Genomic DNA, 25209 nt, shown 5'->3' on the forward strand with positions numbered 1-25209 from the left:
TGTTTTCTAACAGCAGCTCAAACTGGGATATATTGTAGTCTGAACGTGCATTGACAGAAAGATAAGAAAGATAGGGGTGCCCTATGGTATCCCCCATGTTGCAGTCTTGCGCACTTATTCTGAATCTCATGCTTTTTCTGGGCAGTGGAACTGACCTCAGCAAAATATCTTAACCAGGTTAATACAAATCCAGTTTTGACCCACAGCACCTGAGGAGATTGTGTGATGTTCTGCTGGTGCAATGGGGACTGTTTCAGTCTCATTATACATTTATAAATGGAACTTGAATGGTGGTTTTTGAGTTTGCATGTGCATGATCAGAGCTCAGAGAAGCAGATTATAAATTTCTCTGGTTCTCTGTTGAGACTGGGGAAATGGGAAATCTTGGTAACAGGATTAAAGAGCACAAATTACACTTACAGAAATATTTTACTGGAGTTATTTGAGAAGATAAATGTGAGAATCTCATATAGCTGGTGCACACAATCTCAGGAAACATTTCTTCCCTTCCTGTCCCTCACATTCTTTCCTTCCAGAAATACCTACACTTAAATTTGACTGGATGTGGATATATAGTATGTTAAATTTATAATTTAAAAAATTATACTAAAACTTACATATCCTAGGCAGCTGAACCACATTATACATGCAGTTATGTGTTTGTGATTACAATTTTGTTGAAGTGGAAGGGAAGAGTAGGACTGAGTCTTGTCTCCACTGTAGTAGTTTTATGGAATATGTTTTTTATAAACTTTCTGTCTTCAGACCAGATTTAGCTCTTTCAAAGCATGTTCTGGGAGAGGCTGACACCTTTTTACTCTAAAATATACAGTGTATATCAGTATGTTTTCGTTCAAATCAGTGCAGGCTTTCAGATAAACTTTCTGGTTCTGGAATCTTAGAACAAGACAAGAAAATAAATTACTTTCCCTCATTTTCTGGGTCAGGTCCAATTTTATTTTTTACTCTTTGTTTTAGTGGACATTTGGATTCCTCCTGATCAGGTTGCTTTACAGTGATGTTAGCACAGTCAAATTGGCAGAAAGATATCCCATTGTGTGACTCAAGAAAGCAAATTCATGGTGGCATCTGTAATTCTTTTACCCCTCCAGTTGTTGAGACTGCAAAGAGTATTTTGCAGAATGCTTTGAGATATGCTCAGTGGGTGACCTTGAGCTGTGACTGGAGCAGTAACTTCAGATCACGAGGTAGGGAGGGATCCTTCCTTCAAAAGAAAACTGCTTACTTGCTCTTAGTTTGCTCCCCAGCTCTGACCCCCTCAAAAATGTCAACATCTACATGGTTAGAAGAGCCCTAAATTCAGTGCTAGGTTCACTTAAGGAATAAATATTTGAATTAACAATTAAGCGTATGTTACAGAATCAGCTGTGCGGTGCCAAGGGTTTGTTCTGCGAGTCCCAGGTTCTGCAGTCAGATTTTCTCCAGTATGGAAGTAGTAGGGCCTCTGGTGAGGTTAGAGGAAGAGTAAACAAAATAGTGATTGGGAAGGTCTGTTTCTAGGACAGCAAGCCTTGTACCAAGCACAGAACACTCTTCTGTTGCTGTTCCCAGGAGTTTGGGGAGAGCAGGAAGAGGAATGCGTTTGGCTGTCAGGGTCAGGTTTGCAGGCAGTGAGGCATTGCTGCTTCTGCCCAAGTAGCCACTTCCAGTTTTGCTGCCTGTACTTCACTGGGCACTTGGTTTCAAGCTAGGTTAATAATAGTTTTGTGTAAATTGCGGTCTGGGTACATCTAATGACAAATTTAACCTCAGAGACTTAGATGAGATGCCTGAGGCCAAGTAGCTGTCTGTGAAAGGAAGTCATCAATATCTTCTTGTGTAGGTTCAAAATAGTAGGGCAAAATACTTGAAAATGGACTGAGACAGCTGGGGACTATGGCAGGGAGGAGGAGGAACATTCACCTTCTTACTGCAATGTAAAAATAGAAAACAACCAATGTTAATTTTCTGTAACTACCACTTTTAAAAAACTGTTTTATCTCAACATTTTGATTTTTAAAGTTTGTTTTTCAATACATATTCCCAAATACTCTGGCACATGGAGCTGTTAGGTGCACTTCAGCAAAGAAACATCATAAAGAATTCCACTATATTGAGCAGGTTAAAAAACCCATCAACAAATCAAACACAAAACCATAAAGAAATAACAGGTTGCTTTGTAAAGTGTCTTCTTTTTCCCAGCAATAACTTGTATTAAAACTTGACCCTTGCTGTTGTAAATCTGATCCCTGTCACACAGTCTCTTTTAAAATATCTGTTTATCGACCTTAATTTCTAGAAACCCTGAGCTGTTATGTTCTGAGGCTTAGCTACCTGTGGCAGCTGAGTATGCTGCTGCATACTCAGCATTGCAGCTGAAGGAGGTAGGGATGGCGACAGCAAACAGAGATGCTACTAATTGCTCCCTGCACTTAGTTAAATAGCTGCGTCGATGCGTAACAGCAGGAGGGAGAGGGTTAGTGAGGCGCTAATTCTGTCCTCAAGAGGGACACAGGGTTGTATGGAAACAGCTGCTGCACTGTAGGCTCTAGGGTGTTGCTGGCAGCTTCGGTGAAGGGAGGGAACAGGAGAAGAATGGTATGTGGGGAAGGGGATAAACAATCCAGGAAAAAAAAGTACATGTAAAAGTATCTCATGTCGGGACCCTCGGGAGAGGAAAGAAATCACACCAGGCAGGAGTGGAGGGAGAGTTCAGGTTGGAATTACAGACTGGAGGAGCTGCTGCAGCCACCTGCAAGCCCTTGACCTCCCTCTGTGAACATCAAGGCTTACAACTAAGTCAGCATGGTACAGTGTAGGTATAACTTGGATATTGAAACAGCATAGCTGTGTGAATGCACGCTTAGCTAGATGGGCTCTGTTGGAAGGTGCGGGGGTGTTACTCAGGATGGATACTGGATGTATGTGGCAGTGCTTCAACCAGAAGTGCATGCTTCCGATTGTATTTGTCAAAATATGAATATGAAAGTGGGGGTTTGCTTCACTGAAGTTACCTGCTCAAGAGTTAAGTTACCCACAGCTCCGTAGAATATGAATAATTTGGGTAATTGCCATCTCTGCTACATGCCGTGATGTCATCACTTGAAAGCTGCCTTCTTTCATACACCCCTGTTGCGTGCACAGACATGTCTTGTGTTCCTGCTTGCATACCAGCAGCTGTTGCCAGCATTCATACACTATAAACCCGCAGAAATGTTTTAGCTGAGCATGCAGCCTGCCCACTTCATGGAGGAGGAACTTCTAATGCCCTTAGCACTGCTTTCTCCTGAAGACCTGCATTTTTCCCTGCAATTGATACAGTTATCTGAGATGGGGTTGACGGGGAAGACTACCAGCTTTGAAATTTTCAAAGCACAGAGAGACATGGAGTATACCCAGGAGAAATACTTGAGAACATAAGGATTGCTTATGTTCAGGCTAGATTATTAATGTAGTGAAATCAGTGATGTAATATATGCATGGACTGAGGTTGCTGACAGCAAAAAATGAGTGTGGCCGGCTGTGCAGGCAGGCACTGCCCCCCAGGGCTGTGATGTGTCAAGCACCAGAACTGTAAAACCAAAACGGTCCCAAGAAAGGCACCAGGGAGGATCAAAAGTGGAAGAGCTTGTCCTGTTAAATAGATTAGGGCATGTTAGCTTCAGGAAAAGGAAGAGAAAGGAGTATATGTTTTGAGAGAGCATTATAAATTCACAAGTAATATGAAGATCAAAAGGAACAAAGTTATCCTTGAGGTGCAGAACATGCAAAGCAATATCAGAGAAGCTTTACGAATGTGTACTTAGTTCATCATGTTTTCTTCAACTTCTCTCTGATTTGCCACTTTCAGAGGCAGGATGCTGGACTGTCAGCCAGCATCCAGTGGTCTGATCTGATACAGCACTTCTTTAGTGTGCTCTTTGACACAGGAATCTGCTTTGAGATGGGAGAACTGATTTTTTTTTTTTCCCTCACTGATGTGTCTTCAGTTATATTAGAGTGATTACTTTTTCATTCTTAAAATTACATTAAGATATTTTTTCTTGATATGTCAAAATTTTAGAGCTCACAGAAGCAATTGTTGAGAACGTAAATGAAATTGAATGAAAAAAAGTTCCAATGTAACTCTTCACCTAAACTCTGACATATTCTGTTACACAGTTGGTAAAGCCATAAAAAATGAAAAAAGTAACTTCCGCTTTCATTCTACCAGATTATGTGAGTAATATGCCACATGCTGTATAAAGATTCAAACAAGATTGCTGTGTGAATGAGGTACGATTTTTATGAAAAATTAATACAAAATAGCTTTGTAACTTTGGAATCAGCAAATTTTTTGGCATATGTGCAGTTCAGGGGTGAAAAATAAGCCATGTGTTAAATGGAATAATGCGGTTCTGATCCTTTTCTGTCAGGACAATTAACATGAGTAAAATATTTGCCCTGCTTTAAACAGATAATGAGGTACTGCATTGTGTTCCTGTTAAGATTAATGTTTCTATATCGGCAGCAGAGAGCACAAGATTTATTTGTAGAGCCTTACGTAGATTTACAGCTGTGCCAGTTACTGCTTGAAAGCTCTTTATATGTCTTTATATGTCACACTCACAGAGAATCTTTTTGTTTGGGTGAATGCTAGTGAAAGTGGTCATAAGAAGGATGCAGATATTTTGAAGTGTTAAGTGGAATGTGTGACACATACAGTGCCTTTAAATTACAAATCTTGTCTTGTCATGACCCCTGATTTCCTTCTTTTCATATGTTCATTTGTGTGATATAAACATAAAAAATGTATTTTATCAAAATGCTGTAGAAGCAACTTTCTGTGGTGACTTCCTTAGAGAATTAGTAATGCTTTTTTGTTATTATTTGATGATTTAAAGGAAAGAAAATTACACTGAAGGAGAGAACAACAGTCTCAGGGGATGTGCACTTTCCATGGAGCCATGCTCTGGACGCATAAATATCTATGAAACTCCTGTTTATTTAATAGGATTCCATGGGTGAAATGCAGGGCTGCATTTAGCATTCAGAGTCCAAGATAAGGAGTGAATCTGCTTTGGGCTTGGTAGAGACAGATACATAATACTGGGAATGCTATGTAAATTAATCTCAAAATGTTAGAGCAAATGCTGGTTTTCTGTGTGACTGAAGTTTTCAAGTTTGATAATTATAAGCATCTGTAATTTCAGTAAGTGAAATTAAATTTTGAGTATGTGTATATACAAGTAGAAGATCAATTGTCTGGTAGACACATTTGAATCTTCACTTTTATTCTTTTGCAGAAAAATTGCAGGGGAAAATTTATATAAATTTATATAAAATTAACCCAAATATGAAATAGTGTGGTTAGAAAATGGCTTTTCATTTGCAGAAATTTTTGACATTTAAGAAAATTGCTGTACACTTCTTCTTGATGAACAAGAGAATATTTTTAATACCAGTTGAAAATAACGTAAAGACATCCTCACTTCTGAAGAAAAACTGAACTTCATCTGTCAAGCCTCTGTATCTGAACTTACAGTAAAAATAGAAAGAAAATGAGGTCATTGTGGGAGAAGAGGTTAAGAGAAAAACGTTTAATCTTGTACAAGGGTTTTCCAGACACCTTTTTTCTTCCCGTGAGTTTTGCAGACAGAGTTTTGAACTGGGCTGAAATTCTAACCATTGCATTCACGAACACGGAGTAGCTTCAGGTTCATAATTACTATGTCTCTGAATTACTTTTGATCCCATCTTAACAAATTGCTGTCACCAATTAACTCAAATGCTTTAGCTTGGTTTTGTCATGCTAAACATGACACTTGATTCTCTGCAAATTTTGCAGCTACTTGCTTTTATATTGGGAGAAGCCTGCTAAATAGATTGCTGAAAAAGTATGAAGGCACTTGAGCAAAATGCTGTCAACTGATGCTACAGACAGAGGTACCATGTTGGGTTGTTAGTCCAGTGCATGACAAAAAAAACAAATTCCTACTCCTGTATGGAGTAATATATCCAAGTGTTACTGAAATACGAAAAAAATTATCTATACAAATGCTTATTCAGTAACCACATTAGAGTCTGCTAGCCGTGCAGATTTATCTGTGTTAGTGCAATTGATAATAAATTGCATGAAAATGCACCAACATTTATCAATGTTAATTTTCAGCTTCTTAGTTTGTGCACTGGAGGTTCTGTTGCCTAAAGTGTAAGCCATATGGCTGGAAAAGAAAATATATTCATGCAACTGGGTTTTTTTTAACAGCTCTGCTTCATGAATGCCATATCTTTGTGCTGTTTGCGTCATTCCAAAGGTAATTGCTCTCAGAATGAAGTTTGAGGCATCATGCAGGAATCTTGCATAAGGTTTTCTGGTGGCTAGCACTAGATATGAACATTCAAATAATTGGTATCAGTTGGAGGATAAAAGGCGGTGGAGGGCGTTTTCAGTTTCTTGGTTCTCTGACACTGCTTTTTTCTTGGAGGGAAAAAAATTCCCTCTAGTGATTTTCAGTAATGCAAATTGTGTTTTCATGCTTTTCCAGATAGAAGAAGATGTTTTAAGTGTAATCCTTCAGGTAAGAGATTTAGATAAAAAAATTTATGCTGTTGAGAGCAAGAACTTAGTTGAATAGGGATATGGACTGTTTTAAGAAAGGGGCAGCAGTTTAATTGGATAGAGCATAGAACAATTGTGCTTGAGACTTTTCTTTATTCAGCATACTTTCATTAAGAATCTTTATATAAATATAAAAAACTTACTGATGTACTAAAATCCGGATAAGCAGGTGCTTTTTTTAGCTTTTTATGTTGTAAACAAACTCCTCTATCCCTGTTGTAGTTACTGTTGACATACTCACTTCTTTGTAACATGTATAATCTCTCACTCTTAGAGATGATTCATCACAGAGCCTTATTGGGGATGTATTTTGCAACAGTAATTATTTTGTATCCAATTTGTTAAAATTATAATTTGAATAATAACAACATCCAGTGCAACGGAAAACCCCAGCAGGAAATAATGCTAACTGCTCCTGCAGTTTGCCATCCATTTGCAAAGCTTTCAGTAAAATTAGTCAACTTCTCCCTGATGTATTGACCAGGTAATAAGAAAGAGAAGGCAGTGAAAAATTCAGGACTTGTGATTGAAAATGCCAGAATGTACTGGGTGTTTCTTATAAGAGAAATACTCAAAGATAACTCACACAAAGGTTTACGGCATGGAGCTAGAGGGAAATTTTGGAAACTTCCTGCAGCAACTGAAGTTATAGTAGCATAATTTTCCTGCTTAGGATTGTATTAAGTCTAAATAAAGTAACTGTCCTTGGAGAAGTTATGCATCCAGATTTGGTTGGCCTGTGAAGATTACTGGGCAAAAGAACTGACCTCTGTATAAAATGACAAGTTCTGGTGTAGGAGACAGTTGCTTGTGCTAAGAATTGACATGCATTAGTGAGACATTGACCTGGGAATATAGCATGGACTAGTCTGAGATTTACAGCCAGGGGTGGTTGGTACTTAAAACCATGTAACCCCTATAGTATATTTTCTTTCTAAAAGCATTTTAAAAACCACTACTTCGCTGTAAACTGGGAGGTCACTGGAGACCTCAACTTCTTTTCCACTTTTTCACCCTGGAGAAGCTTTGAGTGTTGGGTGCCCGTAGGGATGCTGGGGCTCCTGGAAGGAGTGGCCCATCTGAAGAAGGAAGATGGAGCGGCTCCTGGCTGGCGCTTAAAGGAATGGGGAGGAGGGATATGAAGGTCTCAGAGGTGCAGCTGACCTTGGAAAGGTGAAATAATTAAGAACTGTGCTGAATGTGTTTTGTTAAGCAAGTATATGCACATCCAGGGAATTTTGCTGTCACATCTGGGAGCTCCAAAGTTGATTAGCTGCTTCTAAAAATCATTTTAGAGCTATATTTTTGGAAGTTACATAATGGGCATTCTAACATAAAGCTCTTTTGGGCATAAGCTGACTAAGGAAAGCTGGGGAGATGTTTTCTTTCTGTGAGTTTCAAACAATTGGACTAGTACATCATAGAGGATTTGGTGGGGTTTTTTGTTTGTTTTCTGGATTGAGTTGTTTTTGGGGTTTTTTATGATTTAAAGTAGAAACAAAGTTCTGATTTGTCCTGGCAATACAGATCTTACTTCTCTAAATTTATGGTGACAGAAGATCACGTGGGTAATTCTGGAGACAGAGATCCTTTGTATCATTGAAAGTGCAGCTTTATTGCTATTCCACAGTCCAATCTTTGAAAATCTGGATTTATTTTGAGATAGTTTTTGGAAAGAACTCAAGAACCATGGGATGCTTTAGTAAATTATGATTAAATTAGCATAACAAGTAGTGTCTAATGTTTGAGTGGTTTTTGAATGGTGATCTCTGCTTTGAAAGATCTGGATTATTGTCAGAAAAATGAGGCTGAAGGAGCAAGTTAGGTTTTTACAAAAAATGGTAGAGCTCTTGGTAAACAGTCCAATGTGGATGAGCTTACACCCTGTCTGGAATGTTACAGCCAGCACTGGACTGTGGGTCACCATAATGCTAAATGCAAAGGATTGAGTGAGGTGCATTCTTGGGATTAGTTTTCCACTCCTTTCGTTCCTTAGGGGGAAATAGTGTGCCCATCACCTCAAGAAACCGTAAAACAGAGAAAAGGAGTTTGGCATCCTGAGATTTCAAGGGAAAAGGACCTGCACTGAACCTTGCTGTTTTTCTCCTCTGTTAATTTTCTCTGGGGTTTTTGGGCAGACAAGGAGATAGGAAAAAATAAGTCTGTTCCTCTTTCCATTGGTGCAGTGATAAAGAGATAATTTGCCTTACTTAAATTATGTTGAGGGTAAGTGTAAGGCAGGTAAGAATGCTAAATTAGTTCACTGCGGGGGATAAAATCTTTTTAAGACTGAACCTAGGACCTAGTTAGGACCCTTCCTAGGTCATCATTTTGTGGTAATTTTTTTTAAAAAAATATTTTTAGTTAAAGAAAGGCTGTGATTGCAGACAGTATGTTGAGAAATGAAGACAGTATTTTGCTCCAAGCTTAGTCTCCCCACACTCCCATTTTCATACCCTGCATTACACTTGCTTTGCTCCCTCACTGGGAGTGGAAATAGCTGCAGGTTCCTCCTCTGGAAGGTAAAAAAGCAAGGCTGACCATTCCTGCACAGTGTAAATGCCAGTTCTAAGGCCATCGGTGTGGACATGTTAGCTGCCCTGCAGTGCCACAGGGAATGTAAAGAGTCCCAAACGAGGTAGCTTTCCAATCTGTAGTTGTTTTCTGCAGTTCCAGTTATTTTTGTTATTTTTAGGTCTCAGTATTTAGCTTTTCTTCTCATGTCACCTAAAATTTTCTTTTCAATTATACTGTAAATATCTGTTTTAATAGAAGTAGAGCCATTGGTCTAGGCCTTGGGCATACTTAGAAGTGCAGTTAGCATCATGGTCCATTCATCAAGTGTGAATTGCCAGATTAATTTTTCAAAGGAAAATTTTCCATGATTTTTTTTGGTTTTTTCCTTCAATACATTTTAAAACTAATTCTTCTCACCAGAAAAGCATTAGTTTACCTCTTCTGTGTATTTTTTAAGCAATCTCTGGTGTATGTTCTTTATGGAACATTTTTTTTTGCTTTGATTTATTTGGAGTAGTTTTTTGTTTGTTTTAAGAAATAGTTAGAAATATTCACAAGTGCCTGCAAATGTTAATTTTTAGTTTTAAGAAAACCCTAAGCAACTTCAGTTGAAATTATTTATAAATAATACAAACAGATTGAAAACATCTTCTGCAGATTTTTCAGATTAAAACTGTGTCTTACAAAAATTTGGTCTTTGTTTTTCTAGAATTTGAATGGCTCCATCCTGGCTAGTGTTGGCACATTATTTGTTCAGTATTGCACAAGCATATGAAGTAACTGTAATGTTTAATATGACAGTTGCCTCAGAAGCACAGTCACAAAATGTCCATTTTGTATGTTACTTTGAAAATGTGTAGGCTTTTTATTAGCATGTAACAGTTGTTCCAGACAAAGTTTTAGGGTGTTTTTGTAGGCATATCCAGCAACTCAGTGGTACCACTATTTTAGTTAGTTTGAGTGTGCCTTGGGTAGTTCCTTACAGGGCTGTTGACTGTGGTATTTCAGGGCTGTTCTCTAGAGATCATACAGCTGAAAGTGTCTGGGGAATATTGATCTGTCGTATCACTGCTTCTGGGATATGGTTGTTTTTTTTATGTTTTTCCCTTCCATTTTGTCAGTAAATTCACAGAAACTGAGTTTGATTACATTTATTTCATCACTTGAACCATAAAAAATGCACCTTTTATGAGTCATGGCTAGGAGAAGATGGGATGAAAATTGTGTAGGACAGAGAAGAAAAATGGTTGAAAGTAGCTACACGCTTAAATAGCAGTCACTTTAACTAAGTGTTGTTTGCAAGTAGTGCTGATCTGTGCTTCTGATAAAATGTAAACTTGACAACGCCTTGAACTTTTATCTACAGCAAATGTCTGTAACATGAGTTTCGTATCTTTTAACTTCTCTCTTAGAAAGATTTTGAGCCTTTTTTTTTTTTTTTTTTCTTTTTGTTTGGGGTTTTTTTTTCCCTGGTTGTGTGAAGCAGTGCTGTGATTTCTTTCACACTTACTGTGCCCTGTAATTTTTTTCCTCTGGACCTTGTTCACATTTTCAGTATATTTACCATGCCTTAGCATGAAAGGTTCTCATTCACCTAAGCAGATAAGTGCCAGTCTTGTCTGTGCTTTCCCTGGACCAGCCCTGATACTGTTCTGTAATGCTATTTATGAAAGCTAGCAATCCACAGCACAGCCACAGCCCTAAGATTGGTAAAGGTTTTATTTTGTCTTCAGATGTGTTTTTCACTATGAACTTACATTACCAACCTTTTCATTTCTTGACTGCAATCTCTCTTTCCCTTGAAGAAGAAAGGTGTCAGAAAGTACAATGGATACACATTTTCCCTTTCTGCGCTGTTAGCTGAAGTTCTAACTTGTATTTTCCATGTTGTCCTCTACACCTACCATCTCTCATGTTTCAAAGCAGCTTGGGTTTTCAAAGCCAGCATAATGTCCAGTGTAATTTGATAACAAAAGAATTGGAAAGTTTTCAGAGAAGAGGCAACATTCTTAATATTTAATCAGATTTTTTATGTACATTTCCTGTCATTAAACCATGTTCTTGCAATACACAGAAAATGTCTTTGTTGTGAATTATTTGCACTAAACTATGCAAAATGCCAGTTTTGAAAGTAAATAAAACATTTTTATTTATTAAAATAAAATAAATAATAAAAAAATTTGAAGACAGTTGATGACACATAGGATTTCTCTTTTAGCATCATGACACAAAACACAGTGAGAACACAGTACAGATACAAATCAAACACAGCAGAGGAGATCAATTGCAGTGCACAGCTCAATCACACAGCACCAGTGTGGTTTCCAGCCTCTCTCTGATGTAATCACCACCACCACCCTGAGTGTCTCTGGCCTTGCCAGGAGTAAATGTGTGAATTGAAACTGGCTCAGGCTCATCGCTGGCTTCGAAATTCTGTCAGTTGATTATGTTTTTATAGTTTTTATTTTGGGCTGAGCCATGTGTAACACCCCACACTGGCCTGGCTAACTCAGGGAGACATTCACACTGTTAATGAGCTTGGGGAGAAATACACTCCAGCTGATTTTTTCAGCTGTTGATAGTTGTTTATCTAAATCAAAACTGACCCTCAGGTCCTCTTAGCGTTGAGATGAAGTCAGCTTTTTTGCAACAGCTGTGCTTAGTCCCAGCCAGCCACATTCTTCCTGAGCTTCATGGACACATCACCCTGGCCCATCTTTGATCCTTCTCCCATGGCAGGGCTTAACAGGTGAGCCACAGAGGACACACACAGAACAAATAAACTGATCTTTTGGTGTTTGGCTGCTTTGTATTGGTATATAGTTCAGTATGATTTTATGTCTCCCTGGCTATGTCAGAGGTTACCTTTCTGAACATCAGTTCCCAAACTGGTGTGCAGCAGTACTGTAGCTGAGGAATACAGAAAACAAGAGGAAAAAGATAAGATTAGCATTTTAATTTCACAGAGAATTACATGTATATGTCCTTTTGGTAATTTCCCTGTTGAAAATAGCAGACATGTGTGGTGAGTACAGCTGGCTTTAGCAATATGGTTTAATTAGTCTGGTTCCAAGCTAAGGGAATGAAAAATGTGGATCAGATTTAGTGGTGAGGATCACATTTCACAATGGCTGGAAAAATGCTGAGTGTAATAGTAATTTTAGTGCTTTTCAGGGCTTTAACCTTATCATTTTTTCAATGCCATCCTTTGTGTCTTTCTCTTGTTTTGTACAAGTGTGTACTTGCAGTGTGTACAACAGTACAGCAGTCACCTGTTTCCTTGGCATTCAGTTCATCTTACTATCCCATCCACTTCTGTGTTTGTTTCCCACAAAACTCTTCAGAAGCCCAAGTGCCCAAAAATGTTGTTCCTAATTCCTGCGTAAAATATTCACAGCACCAAAAGCAGTCTTCAAAGCATAGTGCAAAACAGGCATCACATACCATGTCTGCAGTATTGTACGAAATGCTTGTAGAAGCAGATGGATAATGAGGAAGAAGCTGCATTCATAAAGGAGGCTTGATCAGAGGTCAGGAAGTTGCTTTTCCTAAACTTGTTCTTATAATTATACTACCTTTTAAAACTTAATGGTATACTGGTTTGCATTTTAACAAATGCATACTATGCAGTTTGTTATTTTATAATAATAATACATTATAATAATAATAAATAATTGTTATTGTATATTTAATTTAGTAAAACCTGACAGGATAATATTAGGTATAGCATGTAGTGTGTATATGTTTCATTAAGCAACCCGCAGTTGTTGCTGCAATAAAAGCTCAAGGAATTGTAGCTTCTAAGTTAAGATAGGTAATTATTTTTTTATTTATACTATGCATTTAATGTATTTTCTTACTTTCTTGGATGGTGGTAGAGATGCAAATTGATTGGCTAGTCTGATCTTTGCTCTCACATGTTGACCCTTCATGTCCTGTTGGACAGTTCAGATGCCTCAGCATCACAACAGTGGCTTCTTTCTTGATGGAATTTGAGTAGATGTATTGGATCAATATAAAGTTTATGAAAAACACAGACTTTGTCAATTGACTGTTTTCTCTGTATGAAGTAGATCTCTGTGCAGTCTGTTGCTTAAAGGTTTTGTCCAATGTCTTCTACAAGCAGAAATCTTTGTGCTGTCTGTGTTAATTTTGCACACTGATGAGTTTTTGGTCTGTTTGATAATCTTGCATAATTAAGAGGCAGCTTGCCTTTAACTATAAATGTATGGCATGAATGTTTGTCATAGTGACTCTGCCTTATCTGTCATTGTTTGCTGAGGAGAGAAAAAAACCACTATGCTGTGTGGCTACCCCTGTTCTCTCGCTTGTCACAATCCTGTAGTGGTTCAGTGCTGCAGAGTTAAAATTGTGGTTTGACTTACTGATTGAGATTTGTAAATGGAGTCTTTCCCACTTCAGTATTTTGGATTATTAAACTTGACTTCTGAACATGAACTTTATTTTTCACCCACCCAGAGTAATTCTGCATAGACTGTAGCTCTTTGCTCAGATATTTCCTTTTTTGAGTTACAGCAACATCCAAAGATCATATTCCAGTTCCCACTTGCTGCCTTGTGATAAACAAGCATGCTGAGAAGCATGGTCTGTGGGAACATTTACACCTTAAGGGAAAGTGCAGCAATAGCTTGAAACACTTTTTAAATTGGAAATGAGAGCTTGACTGCCATGAATACACAGTTATACTGGCTGTGTTAACCTTATGTATTGCAGTAGTAGCTGGAGGCATCACTTGCACATCAAACTAGAGTATCACAAGCAGCCCTCCTCTATTATGATAACTTCTTTGTGTCTAGGCTGCCCTTACAGTAAATTTCCTTTTTTTTCCTAAATTTATTCTTTTGTTAGCACTTGGAAACTGAAACAATTAATGGAAGGGTAATTTTGGATGGTAAAAGATGCAACAAGCTTACCTTGTTAATTACCTTGTTAATAAAACCATCCTTTGGTTACTTGAAGAAGAGAGACTCTGTATTGAACAGAGGTGGCTGTAACTCACATATTGGATACCCATTTTTGGCAGGGGCTGCCAGGCCAGGCAGTGTTGCAGTATAACCAGGCACAATTGATGTTTATTACCCAGCTTGCAGTGTGCTAGGGGCTGTGAAGAACGGCTGAGCTGATTGCAGAGGGTGAAGAGGACAAAGACAAATCCATTGGAAGTCTGCCTCGCTGGTTTCACTGTTTAGAGAACAAGTTGCTTTCAACTGAGATTTTCAAATTAATGGTGTCCTTTTATATTACAAGGCCATGTGTATGGGCATTATTAGACTTGTACTTAATTTAAAACACAGCAAGTGATCATTTAATTACATGGCATGAAAGGGAACGATGCTTGACTATGTATCATTGTTTTATTCAGTTTGGAGAATTGTAGCCATTTTTCATGTACTATTTGAAAGCTGTGGTGAAGGATGCACATGCTGATGAACAAACTTGTGAGCTTCATTGCAACGATTCCACACTGTTGTGGGAATAAGATGAAACAGTGGCTTAAAAATTCACCAGCTTTCCTGAAAATAGGAAGCTAGTTATGAACAGATTGCTACAATTGGTCTGGTTCTTTCTTCTCCACATTGTAAAATCAGTGCATAGTTTCCTGTGGTAGGAAGGAAGGCCTTCTGCTGAAGGCCAAAAATGCTTAAAGGTATTCAGGATGTTTCTGGGTTTATTAACAGGTTTCAGTGTACATACTTTATAGAAGCTGTGTAGGATATGCCCATAGCAAGCCTGAGTTACTGGATTTTTACATGAAAAATGAGGCTGCCTGAGAATCTTAAATGTTCTGCAGCATATAATAGTGCATGTGTATATTTGTACTTTTGAAAAGTACAAATATATTTTGTGTATATACACAAAATATACAAATATATATTGTGTATATTTTGAAAAAATAACTGCATGTGTGTAAGGTATTTTTGTAGTTGATGTAATAAAAATCCTGCCGACTGAACTCACGAGTTAGGATGCCCAGGGAATAACTAGTTAAACAGCATTTAAAAAGGCAGAATTCACATCCAAATACCTTTTTAAAATTATCTTCTGTGTCTTGAAGGCAGGATTTTTTTCATTAACAATAGGAATACTGTATGTGAAGGAGCGGTTTCCAAATGATCTCGTCTCTCTGCTGTCAGGCAGCTGCTTTCACACATCAGTATGGGAAAACAGCTATGGTTTTGCTGTCTTCCAGTATTATAAAGGTAGAATTTATAGCAAAATAGGACTCACTAGCTGATTCATTGTAAATGAAACACAAAAAATTACTTTTAGGTGATGCACCCAATAGAATATCAGATTGAGGGATTGAAAGTGGGTGGAGGATTAGAATAAGAGTTTGTATTTCAGCCTGAATCTTGGCAGCAGAGCAGTGTTTACTCTGTTGCTTGGTCTGGTGTGAAAGGTCACTTCTGTTTTCGTACCCAGTATAACTTGAAGCTGTTTCTTTACTACTACAAAGAAAGACTTCAGGGCTAGTGGCTAGTTCTCCTCCTGGACTTTCCAGTTGCAGTTGTCAATACTTAGTGTTGAATTGTGGCAGATGCGTTTAGTGAAATGATGAATGGGATATTTAAGGGGAAGTAGAGAGTGGTAAGAACCAAAATTCTTTTAAAAACTGTTATTGGTTTCTAAGTTGTGTAGCTAACCTAATTTCAATGTTGTGACTTATCCTAGCCTGGTATATATTTCCACGTGCTATCATGCTAGCTAAGTGTAGAAAATATCTTTCATCAAAAGGATCTGCTGCAGAAAGGAAAACAGTTCTTCATGTGTGGGTTAGTAGATAAGAATCACTGAAACTCACTGGCGTGGGAGAACAACTGCAGAAGAGTAACTCGCAGTGGATTAAGTGCTAGTTGCAAAATAAAACCAAATCTTTTGCATGGAGCTATCCACTTTCACCAAACTGATAACCTCTATGTGTCTAAAGGCATCAAAATGTGTTACACCTCATTGTATAATGTAAATATTAGTCAACATATAATGTAAGGTTTTATAGTGCAAGACTCAGGGTATGTCTTAATGAACTAGAGTTAGAACTCATCTGTGCATTTTTAGCTGAGTTATTCCTCATTGCATTTTTCCATATAAAGGACATGGTGAAGGAATGTGTGTGCTGCCAGGAAAGAAAGATACTGTGTTAAAATTATTAGTTAATTGTTGGTTGTATGTGGATTTCTTTTAGACTTTGTTCTACTGAAGTTCCTATTAACTACTACAGAAATCCAGCTGCTAAATTATACTGTCTCTTCTCCAGTGATAAATGGCTTGTGAATTGGTTAATTTCTTTCTTTCCTTTTTGTCTTCCAGCTTCATTTAGCAGCCCTGGCTTCATTAAAGGGAGACATCGTGGAGCTTAATAAACGTCTACAACAAACAGAAAAGGAGCGTGACCTGTTGGAAAAGAAATTGGCAAAAGCACAGGTGAGCAATAGTATTTCAAAATTCTGAAGATGGTCCTTGGTTTTGTGCAGTCCTTGTTCCTCAGAGAGAGGATAAAATACCAACAATGTCACAAGTCAAAAGAATTTTAAGACTGCAAGATGCATAGTTACCACTTGTTATACCTTTTATGTGTTGAAGACATTCTTCTAAAAAAACCCTAAAAATCAATTAAATACATTTTGTTCTGAAGTCCATATAAGCAACTAGTGCTTTGAATTATTGTAGAATATAAGAATTACCGGTTGCTCTCAGTGGATTGCACTGGTTGCAGAGCCTTGCATTCCTGGGTCACATTTAAATGTAGCACAAATTAACACTGAGCAAAAGTTATTGCCAATTTTCATGCTTTGATGTTATGTGAGAAATTACTTGTGATTTCAGTCTAGCTTCCAGTAGGCCAGTTGGAATTGTGGAAAACACAGCCAGTGCAACGTCAAGGAGTTAAATAAGAATAAGGTTGGAACTCTGATGCTTTCATAGCTCTTAGATAGAGGCAAATGCAAGCAAGGAACAACAAACTACTGTTTTTAATATTTCTCACTTCTGCAAAAATATATTTGTTTTCAAATACAGCCGTTATATCAAATAGCTTTTATAAGTTAACACTTCAAAAACTAATTCAAAATACTTGGAGAGAGACAATCGAAGCATTTTTCTTGTAAAGTATGGCACCTTACTTGTTGCTCAGAGATGTTGCAGAATCTCCAATGTTCTAAGTACTCAAGACATCTGGACCTGGTCTTAGGTTGGGTAAGGGACTGAGTGAGTAAGTTCCAGTGTTCCCTGTCATCCATTGCCATTCTGTGATTTTGCAGATTTAAAGTTTCCAGTATTTAGTGCATTTTGATGAGACCTTTCATCTTTGTGACTTAAATTCAAGCCAAATATAGAAGTGCTTAAGCAGTCTCAATTTTCAGGCTCTTGCTTCAGTCCTCCCTTATTTTGGCCTTTGCCTGCATTCCCTGATGTTTTTTTCAGCTGCCTTTAAGATTTATGGGCTTGTAAGTGATACTGTTATTGCAGACCATCAATGTAACATTCAGAAATGAAATCACTTTCATGTCTTTATTCCCCTCGATATGTGAGCCAGAGCCACGCTGGGAATTAACATGGTTTATCAGCTATAATCCGGAGAGCCTTTTCTAATTTCTGTGGCATTCTTGGGATAGAGTCCTCTTCTGGCTTACAGTTTGATATGAGGCTGCATTTGTCAGTCGTTAAACTCTCAGACAGACTCACTGTATCCAAATGATCATTCTGCATGATTGCACTGACTTTATTGTTGTTATTTATTACTCTGGAGGGTCTGATGCTAATCAGGTTTTTGTTAGTGTTTTATTTTTATTTCTGTGTCTTTATTTAAAAATACATATATTATCTCTCAGCCAGTGAAGAGTGCTTTGTAGGTGCTCCCATATAATACGGAATACACACTGATGACACCTAGGATTAAGGATCAGTCCTTAATACCAATTAACATGTACTCTGTTAGCACAAGATTGTTTGGTGTTTTCTTTGATTGGTAATTGGTTACCAATTACGCGTGCGTACATTGTGCTCGGTTTGTTTGCTTACGGGGTTTTCACTTGATATTGAGCCATATGAACACAGAGATCACTGCCTCCTGACCTGTGAAGAGCACACAACTGGAGTGTCTGAAAGGCAGGCTGATAGCTAGATTTCAGGTAAAAAAGAGTATTTTTAATGAACAGTTTTATATAAAAGTTAAATGATTTATCTCTTTGCACTTTATTTTTTCTAAAGCCTTCAAGAGGATAAAATTTAGTATGCATGAAATAAAATAAAAATCTTTCTTAAGGAATTTAAATCATTAAACAAACACAAGTCATATATTCAGTGTGTTGGCAGTGTTTAATGGAGACATAGACTGGTGAAACCACTGCACTTTGTCTTGTCCAATTACATGTGCCACTTACATAATTTTTTTTAACTTTGCTTCCCACTCCACACAGATTTGTTCATTATTCTTTCCTCTACAGTCTCTGTCTAATGTGAATCAGAGGTTCAGAAGGCACAAATTAGATAGGAGGTGTTTGAGGTTCTGCATAACCATACTCAGATGCTAGTGGGTCAGTGTTAAATCTCTATTCTGCATCTGGACTGTAGTTACAAAGCACATGTTTCATTTTAGCTGGTGTGGTAAATGCTCTCTGGAACAAATAGCTCTTAAAACTCATTTTGGGTAATACCTTTCCCATCATTTCATGAGGCATTTGGAAGAAAGGATTAATGATTTGCAGAGTGGAGTTGATTTGGTGAACCACAATTCAAGTAATAGATGACAAATGGTGAAGAAAGCTAGTTGGACAGCCTGGGCTTAAGATTTTGTGAAGTGATGTAATTGATTAGTGGTTGTTGTAGCATATTCACTTCCAAATCTGCAGCTGGTGGAGACTAGATACAGCATTTCTCTGCATGCTTCTATTATTTCAGTAACACAGCAGATCTCTTTGTGTTTTTATCAGCATACAATTTGGCAATAAAGTGATCTCTTGAATGAAATTTGTTGTAAAACACTGGTCAGCCACAACTAATGTCTTCTTCCAAAAATCTTTCTGTGATTATAAGCATTGTAGTGCTTTCTACTGGCTCTGTGTGACACAGTATCTTGGCTTTGGTAAGTGATAAACAGTGTGAGTCTGAAGGGAGAGCATAAGAAATGCGCACAGAGAATTGTTCTCCTTCATATCCCCCACCTTTCTGCCAGCATCCGTGAGCAGGAGGCCACATCACATTTTATTGTCCTCTATAGTCCTATCCTCCATGGGTTTATATAATCTTCTTTCAAATCTATCTACATTCTTGGCATTTCCAACATCCTGTGACATAGAGTTCTGCAGTTCTGTGATAGAGCATGGGATTTAATAACATGCTGAATGTTTCAGCAAGTACAACAAGAATAGATAATTCACTTGCTATATTTTTCTTATAATTTCATCTCCTTTCACAATCTTGTCCTGCTTTCTCATTCTTTGTGCTTAGTCATTGTTATTTTGGATTTTTATAATAGCTCTAGACAAAGAATGTGCTGCATTGTTCTGGATCCTGTGTCACAGCAGTAAGTCTCATAACTGCAGTAATAATTCTTTGCCATCCTCTTGATTATTCAGAATATAGGGAGGAACAGCAGAATTTCATACAAGAATAAAATCAACACTGTAGATATGTAAGAACAGAAACAACATTCTCTGTAGACATGTAAGAACATGTGAACTTCACAGGAAGGGTTCAGGTTCTCATTTAATAGAGAAACTTGAAATAGAAATGCATGGTGTTCAGAAGAACATTGAAATTACTTGTTCTGTTGTGTGATGTCCTTATCTGACATGGATTAATTCTGTGTGCTTCCACATTAAGTACACACAGAACATACCACAGAATAATTAATTCTGACCATGCATGCTTTTATGATTGAGGATTAACACTATAGACTTGTTTTCATACTTAAATTTAGATTAATGGATTGCCACTGTTAAATCTGCCACTCCTCTCAAATTAAAACACTGCATTAGTTGAGCAAAGATTTTTAGCTTCTGTAATCCAGTTAGACAGGTTTATCACTGTGGCTTGTTCAGGTGATGACTTGTATTCTTGGTGAACAACACCACAACCAGTGTTTGTCTCTGTAGGACCTGGGGCACTGGTACATCTCTTAATGAGCATTGCTGCTAGCAGTTCTTCTTTTTTTGTCCTCTGATTGAACACTGCAAATTTAATATAAAGATTAACATAATTTAGCACATTGTTAGTGTTCCTTCACTAGGAATTTGTGTACATTAATAGGCAATAGAATCACTTGTTCAGACAATAGGTTTGAATTAAAATGTTTTTGCTTATCACCCTTCTCCCTCATACACTTCTTGCTGTTTCCCAGCATCAAGAGATCAGATAATGGTGTTTCTAACCATTGTTAGTTCTTATTGTAAATGAAATAACCTTTTTAATCTGTACCAAAAAACAACCAAGAGTTTTCAACTTACGTTGAGAGCTGGAGCTCTTAAATATGAGGCTGGAAGAGAGATGAGGGAAAGGGTATAAAGTACTTATTGTTTAACTGACAGGCAAATAAATTTAAAGAGCTGACGTGTACACCTTGGAAAGAAGTAGAAACTGGTATCAGATTGCTGTTCTGAGACTCAAAACATAATGAAACTAAGGAGGATGGTGAACAGCCACAGTATCCCAGAGAAAAAATTCAGCAGTAGGTAGAAAAACATGCATTTGTTTCTTTCCCTTTTCAAGTTTTCAGATGAATATTCCATAATAAAGAGCAGTCCTGAATAACCAGAAGAATTTCCCACTGCTACATGTTGGGATGCATGCTGAATGCAGGTTTCCATTGCTTGGATGCTTTTGCCATTTTCACTTGAGTCTTGTCCTGGCTGACCAGAACTTCAGAGATGTAATTCTGATCCCTGCCTCCAAGACAGAGCCGTCCTTAGCATCATGGCCTGTCATTTACAGAGGCTTCCTTTTGGCCTTTTCCAATTGCTTTTACCTTAGATGATTCAAGAGCTCTTTTAAAAAAAATCAAATGTGAAGCTATTGTCATATATTAGCCAGACTGCTGGTTATTCACAAAGTACATTTGTCCAGTGATGTTATCTGAAAAATGGTGACTGAGAAATGTCTGGAGAAAACAGAAGTCAGGTTGTAATGTGGCTAAGACCCATTAGCAAAAGTCCATATATCTTTTCAGTGTATAGCTTAGAAAGACAAAAATTGTTGTGATGGGGTTTTATTTATTGTCTGGAAACAATCATTATACACTCAATATGAAACATCCCTTTGGTTTAAAAGCTAAAAAGGTCACCAGTGCCCATAATAGATTGATCTGGATAATGCTGAGGTAGCATTTGTGGGCTTATATGTGTGTCAGAGGAAATTCAGATTTAGGCTGAGAAGGCTGAAGAAGCGAGTCTTTATTGCCCCTAAATCTGCTCTAAAGCTTTTGTGAAACATTTTCTGTGGTTATTTCTGCGCTTTGAAAGCCATGGTAGTTCTTCAGAAGAATACAATGTTAAGATGGAAATGTGAGAAATAAGCTGTAGAATGATGGTACAATAAAGAGTCATCACAATGTACATGTACAGCTATATCAGTTGCCAACATGAAGTCTCATAAGCCAGGTGAACATTACCAGTCTTCTGAAATGTGTTCCTTTCCTTTACTTTGCAGTGTGAAGATCTGATCTGTTTCTCTTAGTGTAGATGAAAGTGATTTTTTTTTACTACAGCTGAAGGTAGAAATTCTTTTGTTGTAAGTTGTGGAAGGGTACTCTGATGTCTGGGCTACTCTTAAGTGTACATATTCATGGAGTTAAAAGTTGTGGAATAAATTTATTTAAATTTCAAAATAAAAATGTTACTGAAGCTTATTGTAAATTTTAATTTTCAAGCAATCTTTTATGTAGATGATGTTCTCAAGCTGTGAATGTAAGTGGCCAAAAAATAAGAGAGCAAATTATGAAAATTCTGGCACATCTACTACTTTGGGTATGTTATTATTATTTGTAGTAGAAAGGATTTAGGGAGTTAGCTTGTATAGAGTATTTACTTGATTTGAAAAAAACCCAGTTTGATTCAGCCATTTTGGAGGACCTCTGATATTACTATCAATTTTGGCCCTTATACAGGATTTTACATTGCAGCTCTTCAGTTAAGGAGCGTGGGTTTTATACTGTTAAGTGGCTTGTGAGTTTTCTTTTTTTGACAGTATAGTACTCGGCATTGTGTGATTGCAAGGAGGCTTGACTGAAGGGGGTCAGAAGCAAAATATTAAAAAACAAACTCTTGCCAGCCACTACCAAGCAAAATTTCAATCAGCATACAGTGCTGACATGTAATTGCAGTGGTTTGTAATGGTTTGCTGTAATTGAAATAGAGTGTGTGCTGGCGAGAAGAGTAAGCCGGAGAGGCTGTATTTAAAATACTGTGGGAAGGGAAAAGAAGGATTTTGTGATATATGTAAAAAACAAGCAGTCATGTAGCTCTTAAATTGTTCAAATCATAAGCATTTTATTGGAGAGTACCAACATAATAAAAATATGCTGTATTATCTATAAACATTAGTAAAAACAAGTACTTACACTAGAGAAGAAGTTATAACCTCAAACTGTGATTCCTTTATAATAATGTGCTTTCTGCAATAGAATTTGTTCTAATTCAGACCACATTGGGAAGATCCTAGGATTCAAAGGTGATATATTTATAGCTCTTGGAGTTGCAAATAGTGGGTTTTTTTTCAAGCAGAAATGGCAACTTCTCTTTAGGAAAAAAATAATAAAAGTACACTGCATAGTCTGTCAGTTCATCAAATATTGTAAACTACCAACATGCGTGTACCTGTTAGTGTTGTGTGTCTGTCCTTTTCTCTTGCAAAGGCACTGTTGGTTTGATGTGTAGAAAAACCATAGTGCTGTAAACTCCTGCCTAGTGCCCGATCTCCCTGCAGGTGTCCATAAGAGCCTTTCTGTTTCCTTGTTTCTGTGCTGCAGTGTGAGCAGTCCCACTTGATGAGAGAGCACGAGGATGTGCAGGAGCGAACAACACTGCGCTACGAGGAGCGGATCACAGAGCTGCACAGCATCATTGCCGAGCTCAACAAGAAAATCGATCGCCTGCAGGGAGCAACCATAAGGTACAGCAGCTTCCTGGGAATTCTGGGCCAGGTGCAGGACATGGTGTGAGTTATACTCTAATATGATGATGACTTTCAGGCTTGTCATGACAGGTACTGAGTAGCTGCCCCTAATTAAGGTGTTCTGCAGGATATCATCCCAAGCACACAAGAAATGCTGCCTTCTCTCTGGCAATGCCACACTTTGCAAAACCTGACAAGCACTGCAAAACATGTACCATGACATCTAAATATTCCTTTTTGTAATGTGCCAGGGTGACACATAAGTGATAGCAATGGTGTGTGAAGGAAGGTGAGGGCACCCGACTTGAACCTCTGCTTTGAATTTTATTTTGCAGCCTCCTGTTTGTTGCACTGTATTAGGAATAGTGACGACACACACTCTCTAGCTTAGTTGCAAAAGAGAGCCCTTTTTATTCTTCCAGATCTTCTTTTATAGACACTTCTGAGAAGGTCCCAGAAGGTAAAGCTTTCATTTGCCATTAAACCAACACATCACCATCACTGGACAGCTGGGAACACCACCCCTTGACCGTTTCTTGCAAGTAAACAACAAGGAGACAAACAACACCTGCAAAGGTTGTTTTCCTTCTCCAAGGACTGTTTGGATTCTTCCTTATGATTTCCCAGGCCAGAGTGAGAAAGTTGTGTACTTGACTTTCCCACAGGCTCAAGCTAGTGCCTGAAGCCTAAAAATCTCTTATTTGACCACTGTCAGTTCCCACACCTATAAGTCAGCTAAGCTAAATTATTTGTGGGAGAGGTATGATTCAAATAGATTTCGATAGGTTTTACCTCTTCTTGTGCTGGCTTTTTTGACAAAAATGGTACAAATTATGTTGTTGCCCAGTTCTGCAGCAGCAAAGCTTGGGGTATTACACTAGCTTGTTACTGTGTTAAAATAAACTCTGCATGTGACTACACAGAAACATTTTTCCTCACTTGTTTTTACATATTATTTTCAGTGTTGAAAAATTGGACTGGAGTGCAGAAGGAGCTTCTTAAAGTTTATCTAGTGAGGATGCAACTATATGCCAGAATCTGGATTTTCTAGAGAACATCAACTTAGATTTGATGAATTTGTGGGTGATGTTGAATTTGTGGGTGCTCTAGCCATGTAGCAAATTTTCAATTTCCCTTTACCTATTAGCTGCACTTTTTTTTGGTACTTGCTTCATTTCTTCTTCCTTGTATATCCTTCTGCTAGCACGAGACGATGTTGTTACAACTACTCAGTCTTTCATGGTGATATTAGTATGCAAAAAGAAGGATGTTTGGTGTAGCATAAGTAAGAGGGAATGTCATCACATACATATTTACCACTACTAAAGCAGTGTTAGAATCACATGTTCACGTTTTTTAAGAGCATAAATACTGTTGCCTGTGAGTTGATCATAACTAGCAATGGTCATGGTGAGATTTTTCACATATTTTCTATGCTTACAGTTCTCTGAACAAAATCCCCATGATACCCTTCTTCATTTATGCTTGATACTTCTGCAGACAAATGTTCCATTTGTCTTTTGGAAAGACTAGCCGAAAAGCAAAATCTGAGAAAACATGAGAACTGCACTGATTTTTTTTTCCTTGAGTGACGGAAAAACTCTATGACATTTAAGAAAAATATTACACAGTATTAATAAAAATGGTGTGTTTGGAATCCTTGTGGCAAAGTAAATGCCAAGTAGTGTTCAATTACGAACTACTGGAATCAGGTGGACACTCTGAGTGTTTAACCATGTCTATAAATGAATCAACTGTGACATGCACAGTAACGTGAGGTGTAAGAACCAAGCCTGATGGGATGTACATGTTGTTTCTCATGAAAAATGCAGTTTTTTCTGTCCCTTTTGGGAGGTTCTGGCCATTAAGGCATCAGAACAATACTGCTGCAACAGGTGCCAGCCACATCACTGTCATGCTCCTCCAGTTTAATTCAATCATATGAGAGCTTATTTTGCTCAGAC

General features: G+C 37.8%; 1 protein-coding gene across 2 annotated transcripts in view; it reads left to right on the top strand.

Annotated features, from left to right (window-relative positions):
• MCC (MCC regulator of Wnt signaling pathway) overlaps nt 1-25209 on the top strand; it is a 186792-nt gene that overhangs the window by 102731 nt on the left and 58852 nt on the right. For both annotated transcript variants that reach the window (XM_014258752.2, XM_014258753.2), the window contains 2 exons: nt 16448-16561; nt 23100-23242. In XM_014258752.2, coding sequence (XP_014114227.1) covers nt 16448-16561; nt 23100-23242 — 257 coding nt within the window. The remainder of the gene's footprint in view (nt 1-16447; nt 16562-23099; nt 23243-25209) is intronic.

Source organism: Pseudopodoces humilis, chromosome 4 (assembly GCF_049639895.1).
Source record: "Pseudopodoces humilis isolate 2021_Gansu_Grassland_sample_001 chromosome 4, ASM4963989v1, whole genome shotgun sequence".
Classification (NCBI taxonomy): Eukaryota; Metazoa; Chordata; class Aves; order Passeriformes; family Paridae; genus Pseudopodoces; species Pseudopodoces humilis.